Source organism: Embiotoca jacksoni, unplaced genomic scaffold, assembly GCF_022577435.1.
Source record: "Embiotoca jacksoni isolate LCO1_2020_lvr unplaced genomic scaffold, fEmbJac1.0.p SCAF_7, whole genome shotgun sequence".
In the NCBI taxonomy this organism is placed as follows: Eukaryota; Metazoa; Chordata; class Actinopteri; family Embiotocidae; genus Embiotoca; species Embiotoca jacksoni.
The window spans coordinates 13,283,481-13,298,274 of record NW_027185425.1 but is presented as its reverse complement, the minus strand read 5'-3'; the positions used below and the strand labels follow the sequence as shown (position 1 = coordinate 13,298,274).

Sequence of the window (14,794 nt, the reverse complement as noted above, 5' to 3'; positions counted from 1 at the left end):
TATGTATTAGTCAAACTAAAACCATCTCTTAGGAATGTGAGGACATTGAAATAATCAATGCAAGGACACGACCCAAGAAGTGCATATATATCCTTCTATTTTTATCCTCCAGAGTTCTTTCATGAAAAAGCACACTCACTGGAGGGCCTGGCTTTCCAACTCCTGGTAGGCCTGGAAATCCAGGCTTACCTGGCTCCCCAGCCAGCCCTTCAGGACCCACCATACCTGGGGTACCCTGAGAAACAAATTTAACACAGATATATTAAATCCAAAGTGGACTGAATACGTGACAGACAGGTTGATGGAAAGTCCCAGACCTACTGCACACAGACCTTCTGTCCCTTGGGGCCGACTACACAGAAGGACCCTCCTCGACCCTGGGAAATGGTGACAGACAGAGAAAAGTGACATCATCAATGTCAGCCCAGAGTAATCAAATGAACTCTGAATGCTGAAATCCATCTCCAAAATGTCTTCATAAATTCTTTAAGACACTGATCTCCTTCAATTCTTTGACATTTTACAACAGGAAACACAAAGAGGAAGAATTGCAGAGCCAAGATGTAATATCTTCAGTGGTGCATATGCAATATTTTCTGCCTGCCTGATTCAAGTCACATCAACAAGCACTTTCATATTCACAGTGTCAGATGGATGGAAGGCTTAAGAAAATCTATCCTCCACCAAATCCATCTGGCCACGACAAGCACTTAGCCTGGTGAACAGCTAAATTTGAATGTGTCTGATGCCGAAACCAGGGGAATATCTCAGAGCACACAAACGTTTTAATTTGTTCCTCAAAACTTTTTCATGCGCCTACAGCATCACTGCACCGAACAGGGAAGATTAAAAGGTTTAAGTCCTCCTGAATAGACGGCTGCCTGTGTGAGAGACGAACAGCACAGTCAATGAGGCAGCATTGATTGTGCAAGCTTTGTTGCTCTAGCCTAATCTAACAGGCATTAGCAGGCCGACTTAACGCAATGGGAGAGAGGAGGGGGGGAGAACACATATCAATGGGAGTCTGAGCATAAAGAGTAATAGCGTATAAGTTTACTGAATATCCGCTCTAGCCTGATAAAAGAGCCTGCCTAAGTGGATGTGTGTCTGTAAGTGTATTAGTGTGTTTGTGAGTGTATGCTCACATTTGTAGAATAGAAAATATATATTTCAAGCTAACTGACTTTACCTCAAAGCAAATTTAATGTTTAAAAGGCACTGTCACTGATTTTAATGCTCTAATTGTGATGCAAAACAACAACAACAAAAAACAATATGAAACTCTTACATCCTTCCCTGGAGTGCCAGTCAGACCCTGAGGACCAATCTCTCCCTTCTGACCTTTATCTCCCTAGACAAAGCCAGTGCAACAAATAAGGTTAAGGTTTAATTAGATGACCATTAGGAGGTTACATCTTCATTATTCATCACCAAAAGTTTCTTAAACTGTTCACCTTGTACCCAGCTGCTTCGCCCCAGTTGGCAGGCATCGCCTGTGGAGAGAAGGAATGGAGACAAGGCCCAGATCAATGACCTGGCTCTGAGGAGACAACACACACGCACACTCCGGTGGAGCATAGCAAACAACACAGTGACCAGTCAGGAACCGGTATGGGCTACCAGCAGGAGCCATATGCCCTATTCAAAAACACACACACACACACACACACACACACACGCACACGCACGCACGCACACACACACACACACACACACACACACACACACACACACACACACACACACACACACACACACACACACACACACTCACACACACACACAACCTGGCAAACAGGAGCAGGCATTCGTTTTATCCAGGCACTAATCTCAAGTACATACAGTTGCATACATATATATATGAATCAGATGCAACTTGAACACATTAGGTTTATCATGCATTAACAGTCACAGAGACCTGCACACACATATATTCAGATGGACTCAATGACTCAACAGTAAATAAACATACAGGGCACACCAGCTTTCCTGCTGCATAATTAATATTGGGAGTGGATGCTTGAAAATGAGGTTTTGAATAAAGATCAAACTAAATAGCTGAGGGGTTAGCTGGGTTGGAAGGCAGTGGGATGCTGTGCTGTAACCTGTAGCAGAATATTGGCACTCACCGGCTCGCCTTTCTCTCCCTTCAGGCCCTTGGGTCCCTCTGTGCACTGAGGTTAGAGACACTTGGTTGGCATTTATTATCATAGACCACTTTTGGGGAACATTTCAGGCACACTGCGCAGCACGCCAAGTACAGAAACAATGCTTTTTTTCTGCGAGATGAGGCATGGCGTGTGAGTGAGACACAATGGAAAAGTTACTTACCGGACCTGAATGGGAGCCAGAACAGTCATCGTCCTAAAATAGAGAGAGGCAGAACAGAATAATGATTGCTTGTGAGTAAGGGAGAGAATCGGCGACCGCTGAAGAATGCGTATCAGCTGGCTGGTGTGTTGGTCAATAGCCAGCCTCATCTTAGACTACAGCAGCATCAGTGTGTGTGTGTGTGGATGAAGGTAAACATGTCGAGGCACGTGATGACATCATACATTCCACAGATATTAGTCTTACTTGACACACATACGCACACATACGCTGTAGATGTCCATCATACTCACCCGATCACCTTTTTCCCCTTTCACCCCTGCAGCCCCCTTGAAGTTTAACACCTGCAACACACACAAACACACAATCACACACTCCACACTCCACACTCGTATTCCTGTGACATGAACTAATAGAAAGAAGTGAAAGTAAAGATCAGTGATCCTTACATTATCTTCCCTACTCAGGAGTAAACAACCAGCACACTACAGACAGACACAGAGAAACAGAGACTTATTATCATCATACTGTATTTAATATCTACAGAAGGAGTCTGAATAAAAGGAAGTTTGTGAAGGATGTAAATGTCTTGTAGTTTCCTTTGTCACCTGGCAGTGGCACTGTTGCACAAAACTAAATGCTGCTGAATCCCCGTGCTGCTACAGTATGCAGTTAAAAAGGATGAGGTGTGGGCAAGTGGGCGCACACACACACACACACACACACACACACACACACACACACACACACACACACACACACACACACACACACACACAGACACACATACGCATGCATGCACACATACACAAACCTCCCATGGGAGACAGAGATCAATAGGAATGTCTGATTCCCACAGCACAGGAGTGAGCCAGCCAGCTGCTCTTCTCAGGAGGACACACAAACACACACACGCACACACACACACACACACACACACGCACACACACACACACACACACACACACACACGCACACACACACACAAACACACACACGCACACACACACACACACACACACACGCACACACACACGCACACACACACGCACACACACACACACACACACACACACACACACACACACACACACACACACACCAAATAAGGATCACCATTATAAATAACTGAGGCCTTTTTAGCGGAAGCGAGTAATTAAAGCCGAATCCCCCGCCCCGTGTTTCTGGGAGTGTTGCTTCCACACATCGGTAAGCTTGCACATAGTATGTTGAAGTTGTGACTGTGAGCTTGCTGAGATGAGAGGGCTGCTAACAGCACAGACACAATGCGTAATTCTCCCTCTTCTCTTTTTTTTCGCCTCCTCTCTCTTACAAGCTACAAATCTATCAATGGCTGGCTCGACCAGCTGCAGTGACGAGTCACTCTTTCCGAGCTCCAGTTTCTGTCTGCAGGCTTAGTCGAGCCCTCGTGTACTCCCAATTTAAACCTCAGCAGACATTTTTTTGTTGTTTATTCTCTCCATTCTTCAATTTTTAAATTAAGAAGTCAGATTACAGATTGCTTCTTTTAATTCATCTCACTTTGTTACTCCTCTCAATTAATTCCGATTATTTTAAGAATTTATAGTAACACAACACTCACTATAAAAAGTTGGTCGGCCCATATTTTATTTTTTTTGTTGTTGGTTGCATTTTTACAGCGTGTTAGGCTTGGTAATGGTCGTGGCACACTTTCCTTTTCACAGCTAGCATCACATTATGCATTGCTAACTGGCAATGAGTTCATTTTTCCAATCAAAATAATAATGAGTTCATTTTTTCCAATCAAAATAATCCCCTTTAATGTAAAGTGGGCTTTATTCAAACTCTAAATTGTATGAGCTCACTTGTTGACAGTATAACTCATACACTCCATGGAATGAAAAAAATAAAAGGCTCATTTTAAAGTTTTACTAGTTTAATACACATCATGATCACTGTTGCATTAGTACTTAACAGCAGCATTTTTTTTTATTTTTTTTTTTTATTTTTGCCTACTTGGACAACAGAACGAGCTCTAAACATCTTACACAGTTGATATGCATAATATGTTGCCGAACAGCAGCCTCTAAGACAGCCAACAGACACAGAGCAACATTCATTTGGAGTCATGTCTCTGACTTCCTGGTGAATGTAGGTCTAATATTTACTTGTGCTTTAGTGCAGTGTTGGTGTCGAATAAAGTCTGTCTCTTTAGCTGCTTAAGGTTCCACTATGTTTAATAGCTAATCGCGAATGTTTTCTTCTTGTTAAAATGCTCTGGATGACTTAAGGAAACTGCAAAGTTGGGCGATAACTTTGTGTGTCGGTTAGCAGTAGTGAAACCTTTTACATGACATGTTGTCATTTCTTCAATTGTTCATGTAAAAATCTGAAAAGTGCAGCTTCAAGTGCAAGTCTTTTTGATTAAATCCAAGTAGCTACAAACTTTAAAAATGTTGGCACAGCAACAGGTCGCTTTTTGACATTCACGTCTCAAAATGAAGCCACTGATTCGACATTAGGTACGCCAACAACGATGAACGTTTAAGGGCAAAATAAGGGCAAGATCCAGCACATACGAATGAAAATCTTATATCAGTATTCAACCTAAATTCACAATCTTCTACACTGTATTACTCAGAATCAATGACAAAGCTGTGCCCCCTTTGCAAAGGCACGATAGTGTCCTTTGACACATGATATAATGGAAAAGGAAGGTAGTAGATTCTGGGATATTATTTTGGGAATAGCCTTTTTGTGTTAATAGAGAAGCCACTGATATAGCAGGAAGACACTACGGTAGAATAGCTGATGACGCGTGACATGAACGCTGATGAAAAAATGTTTTTGGCTGAGCTTTGGGATTTTGCAGCAAAAGTCAAATGTACCCCTTATTCAGATCATTTATTACTATAATCACATTAATTCATAGACCTGCCTGGTGTATTTGTTGGTATTGGTGATGCCGTGCAGAATATCAGCTTTTATTATCAATGGATTCCTATGGGCAGTATACGACAAAAACTGTCGCTTGTGTAATTGACTTGAATTCACAGCACAAAAGATAAGTCACTTTTGTTTCTTTGCAAGTGTGTTCTCCCAGTGGCAGGACAAGCTGTGCGCTCCAACCCAGGTAATAACCTACATTGAGAAAGTCAGTGAAGTCGGCCAACTGCATTAGTAAGCACACACAGGAGCAACATAATGAAGCGTCTGGAGTTTTGTATTCTATTTGTAAACAGAACATACCTATTGTAGGTGAATGACAAAATGAATAGGCAGCAGCAACTCCCGACTGGGACTGAGCGTATAATGAGGTGTAAATCAGTCCTCAGTCAGTCAGCAAGCTGGGGACGTGTGAGGGAAGCAGCAGGAAGTCGACTTAGATTGTATTTTTCTAAGTCCCATGCACAACACGCATATAAATGTGCATAAAGGTACACACACGTCCACAGATACGGCCTGCGTATTGTCCTCCAGTCTAAATTTCAACAGTACATACATGTTTATAGAGATTCTCCAATCCACCTCACCTGCATGTCTTTAGTACAAGTCTTTCTTGCATTGAGATGACTGTCTTCGTTTGAGCCCCTATGTTGCCCCACAAGTCTCATTAGAGAGTCTACTGTTTTAAAATGCGTGTGGATGTGTCGGTGTGAATTACGAGGCTTACTTTTTCTGCTAGATCCTTGGAGGCAAAAATGTCCTGTTGGTAGAAAGAAAGAAAGAAAGAAAGAAAGAAAGAAAGAAAGAAAGAAAGAAAGAAAGAAAGAAAGAAAGAAAGAAAGAAAGAAAGAAAGAAAGAAAGAAAGAAAGAAAGAAAGAAAGAAAGAAAGAAAGAAAGAAAGAAAGAAAGAAAGAAAGAAAGAAAGAAAGAAAGAAAGAAAGAAAGAAAGAAAGAAAGAAAGAAAGAAAGAAAGAAAGAAAGAAAGAAAGAAAGAAAGAAAGAAAGAAAGAAAGAAAGAAAGAAAGATTGCTGTTTATGTTTGTTGATAAAGCTGAACATTTCATTGGCAATATTGAGACGCATTGAATTCAACAAGTTAGATGGCTTTCCAACTGAGGTCTTATTTTGTCTTGTTGTTTTCATTTTGGCAGCTCTTTAACTAGTTTCTTATTTCAGCCTCAATCATTTCTCAAATTGTATCACGAAATGAATCTACATTCAAAGCTCTTCTCAAAAACTCAGAATTTGGGACTTTAGAGGTTTAGAGGCTGACTGCTCTGCTGCAGTTCATAGTAACTGACTCTCTTGATGTTCCCAGAAAATAGCAGGAGTTCACCACATTATCTACATCATATGACATCTGTGGCATGGGAAGCTGCTGTTTTCCTGTTGTGTGTTCGGTGCATCTCTTTAAATCTTGTTGCCATTACAAGTCATTGCATCAGATCAATAACAAAGAAAGATGAAATAGGGGCCACCTTGGTTGCACACATGGGTCATTAGCAGTTATTCTTTATTCTGGGTTTCTAAAAAGAGAGATGAAAGAGAGTTAGTCGATGAGGGGAAGAGAAGTGCTGTACCTCATGGGCCCTGAGGTAAATGAAGAAATGGACCCTGCTGTGCACAGAATTGCAAATCAGACAATAAAAATAGAAACTAAATAAACGAGTCAACAACCAAAAGGATGGCGGGAAGACTGAAAAGCTGAGCAGAAACAATCTGCTTAAGGCGGAAAATTGGAAGGAGAGAAATAAGAAAGAGTTTCAGCAGAGGAAAAAGGGGAGAGGTCATTTTTCAGCTGGTGTTGGACTTCATCATAAAAAAGTCAAAAAGACACACATACTGAGGCACTGTAAACAAGACACAAAGAAGACACTGGGTCTTTTGAGGATCATATGACCTTTCAGCTGGGAGCTGGGGTTGAAAGTAAGAGAAAAAAAAAGAGGCATACAGCATTGGAAGATAAGAAACAGGGTGAGGGAGATTTGTTATACCTCAGGAAGGCAGTGACTGCTGTGACCCACACACAGACCCAAACAATAGTACAAATGGCTTGGGCTGTTTAACATCACCAGAAAATGGGGTTCAATGCAATATATCAAATCACACAATTAAGCCAGTTGTTGGTGAGTTATTACAAACTGTGTAACCAAATGTTCCTTCAAATTCTTGTAGAGATCCCAAAGTTTCCAAATACACCAACATGTCGGGTTGAATTTTGTGCAAACATGTGTAAAACGTGTATCAAATTTGAAACAACACATTACAAGGTATGGAACGGGTCAGGTCTTGGTTGAGTCCTCAGCGTGATTGAAGTATTTAGGCAAGATGAGCCAGAATATGTAATACCATCAGTGTGAGTGTGAGGAATAAAATCATGTTTCCAAACTTTAAGCGGTGTTCTGTTTGGGAAATACACTTATCTTTTAGAAAAGAAAGTTAATGGTATTCCTGTACGTGGCCTTTGAATATAAGGCTAAAGCCAGCAGCACTTTAGCTTAGCCTGTCTCCTGGAAACAAAATCCAGCTACAAGCACCTCTAAAAATAACAAACTTGTGTATTTGAAACCAGCAGCAAGGGCATTCAGTCAAGTCAGACTGCCAGGCAGATTTTGTGACCTTGCTGCTGGCAGTAGCTTCATATTTACCATATAATCACATAACTCGGTGCATGAAAGGAAATACTGTAAGTATATCAGACAAAATGTCCAACTATTGACTGAAAAGAGTAATCCTTTGGTTTAGTATTGCGCATACACAATGGACATTTAAAAAAAATCCACAAACACTAAAAATGGGGTCAAGTTCATGAATCAGGGCTATCATCTTTTTCTTTTCCCACATTCTTCTTTCTGGTCAAAACTGCGGGACCTCCAGTACCAGTGCAACCCAACCATCGACAGTTTTGGTCAGAGATTGTGGTGTATTATGTTATTACTGCCAAATGCCACCTCAAGCAGAGATGATAAGTGGGTTACAGAGGTCTGGTAAACTCGATCCACCCTAAACTTAACATCCCCCACCCACTGTTTCATCAAGTGACTACGCTTAATGCAATTTTGCAGCTCTGTCTGGAGCCACAGAGGGCTGTATACAGATTTATTTTTACACATAGAAAAATAGAATAGAATAGATCTTTTATTTGTGAAACCGGTGTAGTTTCTTTTTAAGGATACTTAAAGAGAAAAAAGGATGAAACAGATTTTTTTACAAAGGAACTAACATCCACAGAAATGGTAGTTCACCAATAGTTGACCCCAGTGGACACTGTGTTTACTACAGAGTAATAATGTAGCGTACTCCTTATACAGAACATACCTCGGCCGCTGAGTTTATTGTGCCGTCACTCGGTGAGGCGTAGTGTGATAAAAGCATTGCTGTGGCTCAATAACAATGGGATTTTGAATTGCACAGTTCATTTAGTTTGTACAATCATAACACAGATAAAAAAATAAAGTTTTCCAGTGACTTTGTGCATGTATGTGCAAGCATTTATGAAAAAAAGACAGCAGAAAAAGGGGAGAGAATTTGACATGACCTTCTCCTGTAAGAATACACTCCATGTTATCCATGTAAAAACAGTCTACAATACCTGGAAGCAGAGGAGAAAGTGGGAGAGAGTGACAGGTGAGATAGAGAGGAAGAGACATGAAGCGAGATGACATGCCTGTGTCTGGCTCTGACCGTCTATGGAATTGATTGCTGTGCCTCAATGTCTGCCAGAGCTCTAAGTTAACACCAGCACTTCACAAGACAAACACTGGGCCCTAATGAATAGATAATTGCATATAGATACCATTAATATGAATGATGAAACAAGCGGGTGTGAAAACAAAAATAAATTGCCTATACGTGGCACTGGAAGAGCTTCATGTATCCGGCGGTATTGAAGCAACCATAGAAAATGGCATGGCAATTTGTGGGCTGAGAAGAAAAAAAAAAGTGTTGCATAAGGCTCTATTTGTCATGCATTCAACAGACACTTTGAACAATTGCTACCAGCAAATTTAACTGAACGGAAGTCATATGAAACTTGATGGGGACGCCAGCAGAAAATGAAAACCTGTTTTGCATGGTGGAATTTCCACTTGGTATAAGTCCTACTGGACAGCGCTTGCTTTGCTGGCAGGAGAATTTCAAACAGATCAAACTCTCTACAGACAAAGCCATTTGAGACCAAGTGTGTGTTAACATTTGTATATATCAGCTCTGTGCCTGATGGGAGAGTGGGTGTTGTGATAATTCACGATTCAAGAGATTAATGTTTGTGGAAGATCTGGTAATATTTCCCCTCAATTTGTAACTGGAGTTAAGTGCTTGTCACTATTTTAGAATGACTTGAGCATAAAGAAAAGTATATGCAGTATATTTATTTGGTGCATTTGCGTCTTAACTAATACGTTTGTGTGTGAGCGCAAGTTTTGCTATCTATGAGAAAGCAGGAATTCTCCTCCTTTGTGTGTGTGTGTTGGTGGTCTGAGATTTACCTGATTGAATGTGTTGTCCAGCAGGTCATTCTCAGCAGCACGGCGGCTCTTGGGAGCATCAGGAGGGCACTGCAAGATCACAATACATAGATAATTTTAAGACAGGGTAAAAAGGTCACTTTGGTGATTTCCAACCTGCCATGTAGCACTGCCATGAATTTCTGTCTCCATCAGTTGTTTTTTAAGAGGCTGCACCTTTTTTGGCTGTGCGAGTGTCTAAAGATGAGCACCTTTGCTCCTCCACTTCTCATTTCAAATTTAAACACCGCTTGGAGGGAGCCCTCCAGCACACATGCCTTGAGCAAAGGAGAAGAGGTTTTCCTTCTCCGAACTTTCTAATCAATTTTACAGCATGCAGCTTCTCCTCCAGAGGACCCTACACTTTCAAACTTCTGAAGCAGCTTTCCACCCTGTTTGTACACTTCTCCTTAATTCATTTGGTAATGAAAAAGACACATGTGCACGCACACTCAGACACGTAAGCACAAACACTGTGGAGGATTCTGACAAAAAGTTGGCTGAATACAAAAATGCCTTCAGCTCAAAAATAAACTCAAGAACTGGCTGTTTGCAGTTCTTCCCATACCTAAACAATCGCTCGCTCAACACAAGGTTGTACTGTTTTCAGTCCAATGACTCTGTTTTCTGTTTGATAAGGCTTTTGTCTGAAGTTTGCGAACAATAACTGCACAAAAATACAAAAGAAGAAAAGAGGGAGGCAGGCAAGAGAAAGGCAGGGAAAAATAAAGATATAGAAATTGTGTAGAAAATTGTAGTTCTGAAGCTGTGAAAAACATGATGCTTTGAAATAGCCTTTTAGCCACACATTAGTGGCACAAACAGTATTGGTAAATTATATGATCCAATGATGCAATTACTTAAAGCACTAGTCAATTTGTAAACATAATATCCTAACAAATTCTCAGAACAATATTTGTTAACCAACACAATAAGATAAGCTTTTTCATATTTGTGGAAGCCTAAGTCAAGAAACTGATGGTGTGCTAAATACTGAAGTCAGGACTCTCCCTGCATATCAAAATCAAACGGAAGCCCGCCAAGTTTTTTTTTTTGTGACCACCTAAAATGGGAGAAAAAAAATGAGCATAACGCATTATAAAGACAAAGCGTTGCTGATTAATGAGAATAAGCCTCTGGAGCAAATTCACAGACTTTTTATGGTGTTTAATTTGGATAATGCCGACTCAGCTTTTTACTGCAGCTGTTAAACAGTAAAAGCCTTCCAACAGATTATTTTTATTGTGAAGGAGCTGCAACCAGTGATGAGTTATAGCCTCTGTGGTCAGTTTAGCTTAGGTCAGTTTAACTGAGGTGACAAGTTGCTCCAAATTCACACTTTGACAACTTAAAAACGAACACTATTTTGGTGACAGGTGCCTGTTGACTGGAGTAAAGCTTTGTATGAATCTAAAACATTGAAACTCATATTTTGACAGCCACAGTTAAAGCCTTTCCACACTCAACTCTTCCCTTAGCCCCCTGTGAAAAGTGGGGATAGAACAATAGTTTGGGTTGGCAAAGGGACCAACTGATTAAGGTTGGTACATTTTAAACTGGCTAAAGAGGTTCAAACACATTGTTGGGACACGACAAACAAGTCCTTGTGAAAGTCAGTGACTCCTGAACAAGTGTAGTGGAGCATCCACACTGACTCTGTTCAATCATCAGTTCAATGTTTTAATGTAATCTCACATTGTGAGCTGTAATGGTTCTGTGCAAATGCCTGCGATGTGTCGAGCATCACAGGGGGGACGCTGAGAGTCAAAATTGGCTGAATCAGTCAGTTGCTGTTGACAACTACTTGAAATGATTGACAGTTGCACATTTTCCAGGTACTCTTTAAGTCTCTGAAATATGCTTTTAGATGAGAAGATTAATAACGCTCTCTTATCTGTCCATTAAATATGAAGCTATAACATGAAACAAGAGCAAACAGCTGGTCCGACTCTGTCCAGAGGTAAAGAGAATTAGCGTACCAGCACCTCTAAAGTCTCTTTAATCTGCACAAAAACAGATGGGTAAACTTGACGGTTTACTATTGATTGTCAGGGAAACAGTGGAGACTCTAGAAAGCTACTGCTTCCAAACAATATGCATTTCAGCCCACAACTTCCAATTGGGTTTTTCTTTTTTGTTTTTCATGTGTCATTTAGTTCAGATTAAACAAAAGAGATTTTGTGCTGTTCAGAGGTGCCAGTAAGTGGATTTTTTTTTTTTTTTTTTTTCACTTTATTAATCCCCGAGGGGAAATTTCTTCGCTACAGCAGGAGGGCTCTCAGGGGGGAGCTGCTGCACCGGCTGCCACTAGCGCGGCACCAGGTAACCTGACCTGAAGTGCATGTTTTTTTTGGATGATGGGAGGAAGCCAGAGAACCCGGAGAGAACCCATGCAAGCACAGGGAGAACATGCAAACTCTGCACAGAAAGGCCCAGGACCGGATTCGAACCCGGAAACTTTTTGCTGTGAGGCGACAATGCTAACCACTGCACCACCTTCATACAGAGCCAGATTAGCTGTTTTGTTTCCAGTCTTTGTGCTCAGCTGAACTGTAACTAAACTGTGTATGCTGTAACTTCATATAATAAACCAAGCTGATCTTCTAATCTCGCTCTTCACCAGAAACCAAAGAAGAACATTTCTCAAAAAGGTGAGCCTTTCCTTAAAATGGGAGGTCTACTGTTATTTGCAATAAACAGACTCTTCTCTACACAAACTTCCAAGATTCCAGTCTCACCCAGGCCCCAGGTATCTCACAGCAGGCCTCTTGAATGGCAAGCGAGGGGTCACAGTACAGCATCACCTGCTGAATGTCCATCTGTGAAAGATGGAGAGAAAAAGAGAGAGGTTAGCATACGCTGTATTTCACATGCAGGTCTGCTTTGTTTATTTTATAATGTACATAAAGTTTAAATGAGGAAGTAAACAAGGTTGAGAGACAATTAATTTCCTGTTTATATAAAGCATTAGGAAAGCATTTTGTCAGGTGGTGTGTATGTGTGTGTACATGTGTATGAACACTTCCTCCCAGCGCTAACAAAAGACCTTTCCTGCTTTCTCTCTAGGCCAGTTAACTGATGCTCAAACTAAGTGCCTGGATTACTGGATCCATTCAGTGGTAATAGTCCCAGCTCACTGCAGACATATTCTCTCAGGAAGTCCGCTCGCTTTTTTAATCAGGATTCAATGAGATTTCCAGGAAGATAAATGCTTTTATGCATAAATGCCTCTTTAAAAAAAAAAAAAAGCCGGGTGTATTATTAAAGTTCTATATACTGAATTATCTGAATAGGTAGACTGAATTATATAACGCAACAATGCACCAACATGCCACTCCATACCGCACTGGTCTCAATAAGGGAACCCAGCTCATTCATAACACTTCAAAAACAGTTTGCTCTTAATACATACAGAGACTACAGGTCACCATATTGTTTGTTTAAATGGTAACATTGGATGCCATTTACATTGCAGAGTCTAATCTTGATCAAAGGCTCTTCAATAGCCGAGACAGAGCAGTCACACACTGCATATTTAATCAAATTTCAAAGCATTCTCTTTCTTATTTTCACAGCTCTCCAGAGATGCATACCTATTTAAAAAATGTTTTAAAGCAACAATAGTCTAATTTCAAAATGGGGCTCCTATAAGGTTCCTGGTTGCATTTCTGATATTTGAATCCCTTACGTCACAGTGCAGCCTGACATCTTTGAGCAGAGGTCTCCTGTTTTTTCCAACCCCTCACTTTGTTACTCGAGCGAACCAGACTTTGCTGTCAAGTAATTATACTTGTATCCTAAATATTTTGCATTTTTATTGTTTACTCTGTTTCAATAAAAGCGTTAAATACGGTAAATCAAGTTATCATTATCAATGTCATACCTGCACAGGCTCAGCATCTGAAGCCCGAATGCCCAGCAGTGTGTGCCCGTCAGTGGGCAGAGCTCCTCGGAGCTCCAGGGGCTTGGTCTCGATGGAGCCGCAGTCTACGAGGAGGGAGACAGCTCCGCGTTGCACGCTGAGGGCCAGCTTGTGCCAGCGTAGGTCCATCAGGGCCTCGACTCCTTCCCCGGTGAAATCGCAGGCCAGCAGGTCAGCTGCAGGGTCCACCCCTCTGGCTCGAAGAGACAGGGTGCCATCGGGGCCGTTGAGGTCTACAGAGAGCTGTGTGTTGGGTGGAGGTGTAAGTGTTAGGGGGCAGAGAGGAGTGGCGGGTATGCGGAGGCTTGTAACAATTAAACACCAAACAATGATGCTCGGTGTGTCACTGTCTGGCAGTGGGTTCAACAAAGACTGATGTGTACTTGGACTACCACCTCACAAAGCTGTAGAACACAGTAGCAAAGATGAGCTAAAGGGGAAGATATATTAATTACACACACCAGCCGTACAGCCAATCAATCACTACTAATGAGGCAAACTTGGCCTTCATCCATCATAAACATTGAGTATTTAAATCTGGCCTCAAACTTGCAGTGATTATCGGGACTCTGAGGGACTCCAGTGCTTTATCATGGAACACACATGAATAACAATGAAGGTGAATGAAAGAGGAGCACAAGGAGATGATCAGGAGGAGCGACAGAGAGAGAGGAGAATGGGATGAAAAATAAGAGGGGACAAAAGGCGCTTGGAACGAAAGGGGGGAGAGAATTGAAAAGATGTCACGAGAGGGAAGAAATCGAAAGGGAAAGTGGATGACTATGCAAAAGAGAGATGCGAGGCATGAATAAAAGGCAAAAGACCAAGGAGGAGAGTAAAGGGAAGTAGGAAACAAGAGAGGGAAAGAGAAGAGAGAGGTGGTGGAGGTGGAGGGGGAACATGCTGGAATGCGTAAAGCAGTGGATGAGGGAGCGAAGAGTAAGCTGCACCTGTGGGTATCCCTGCTGATCAGATATCTGAAAGAGGTAGATGGTGTCCCTCAGGGCAGCCTTCTTTAGCGCCAGGGTGAAGATCAGGGTGAACTCCTCGGGTAGGCCATGAGGGAACACCTCACTGGAACACAGAAGCGCAGAAGGGTCAGGTACA

At 41.6% G+C, this 14,794-nt stretch overlaps 1 protein-coding gene across 4 annotated transcripts in view; it reads right to left on the bottom strand.

Annotated features, from left to right (window-relative positions):
* col16a1 (collagen, type XVI, alpha 1) overlaps nt 1-14,794 on the bottom strand; it is a 64,247-nt gene that overhangs the window by 28,308 nt on the left and 21,145 nt on the right. For 2 of the 4 annotated variants that reach the window (XM_069176453.1, XM_069176455.1), the window contains exons 5-17: nt 14,638-14,761; nt 13,649-13,930; nt 12,504-12,584; nt 9,748-9,816; nt 5,987-6,019; nt 2,781-2,816; nt 2,625-2,675; nt 2,332-2,364; nt 2,130-2,174; nt 1,455-1,493; nt 1,289-1,351; nt 333-377; nt 140-235 (exon numbers count right to left, since the gene is read on the bottom strand). In XM_069176453.1, coding sequence (XP_069032554.1) covers nt 140-235; nt 333-377; nt 1,289-1,351; nt 1,455-1,493; nt 2,130-2,174; nt 2,332-2,364; nt 2,625-2,675; nt 2,781-2,816; nt 5,987-6,019; nt 9,748-9,816; nt 12,504-12,584; nt 13,649-13,930; nt 14,638-14,761 — 997 coding nt within the window. The remainder of the gene's footprint in view (nt 1-139; nt 236-332; nt 378-1,288; nt 1,352-1,454; nt 1,494-2,129; nt 2,175-2,331; nt 2,365-2,624; nt 2,676-2,780; nt 2,817-5,986; nt 6,020-9,747; nt 9,817-12,503; nt 12,585-13,648; nt 13,931-14,637; nt 14,762-14,794) is intronic. The other 2 variants (XM_069176454.1, XM_069176456.1) reach the window with 2 other exon arrangements.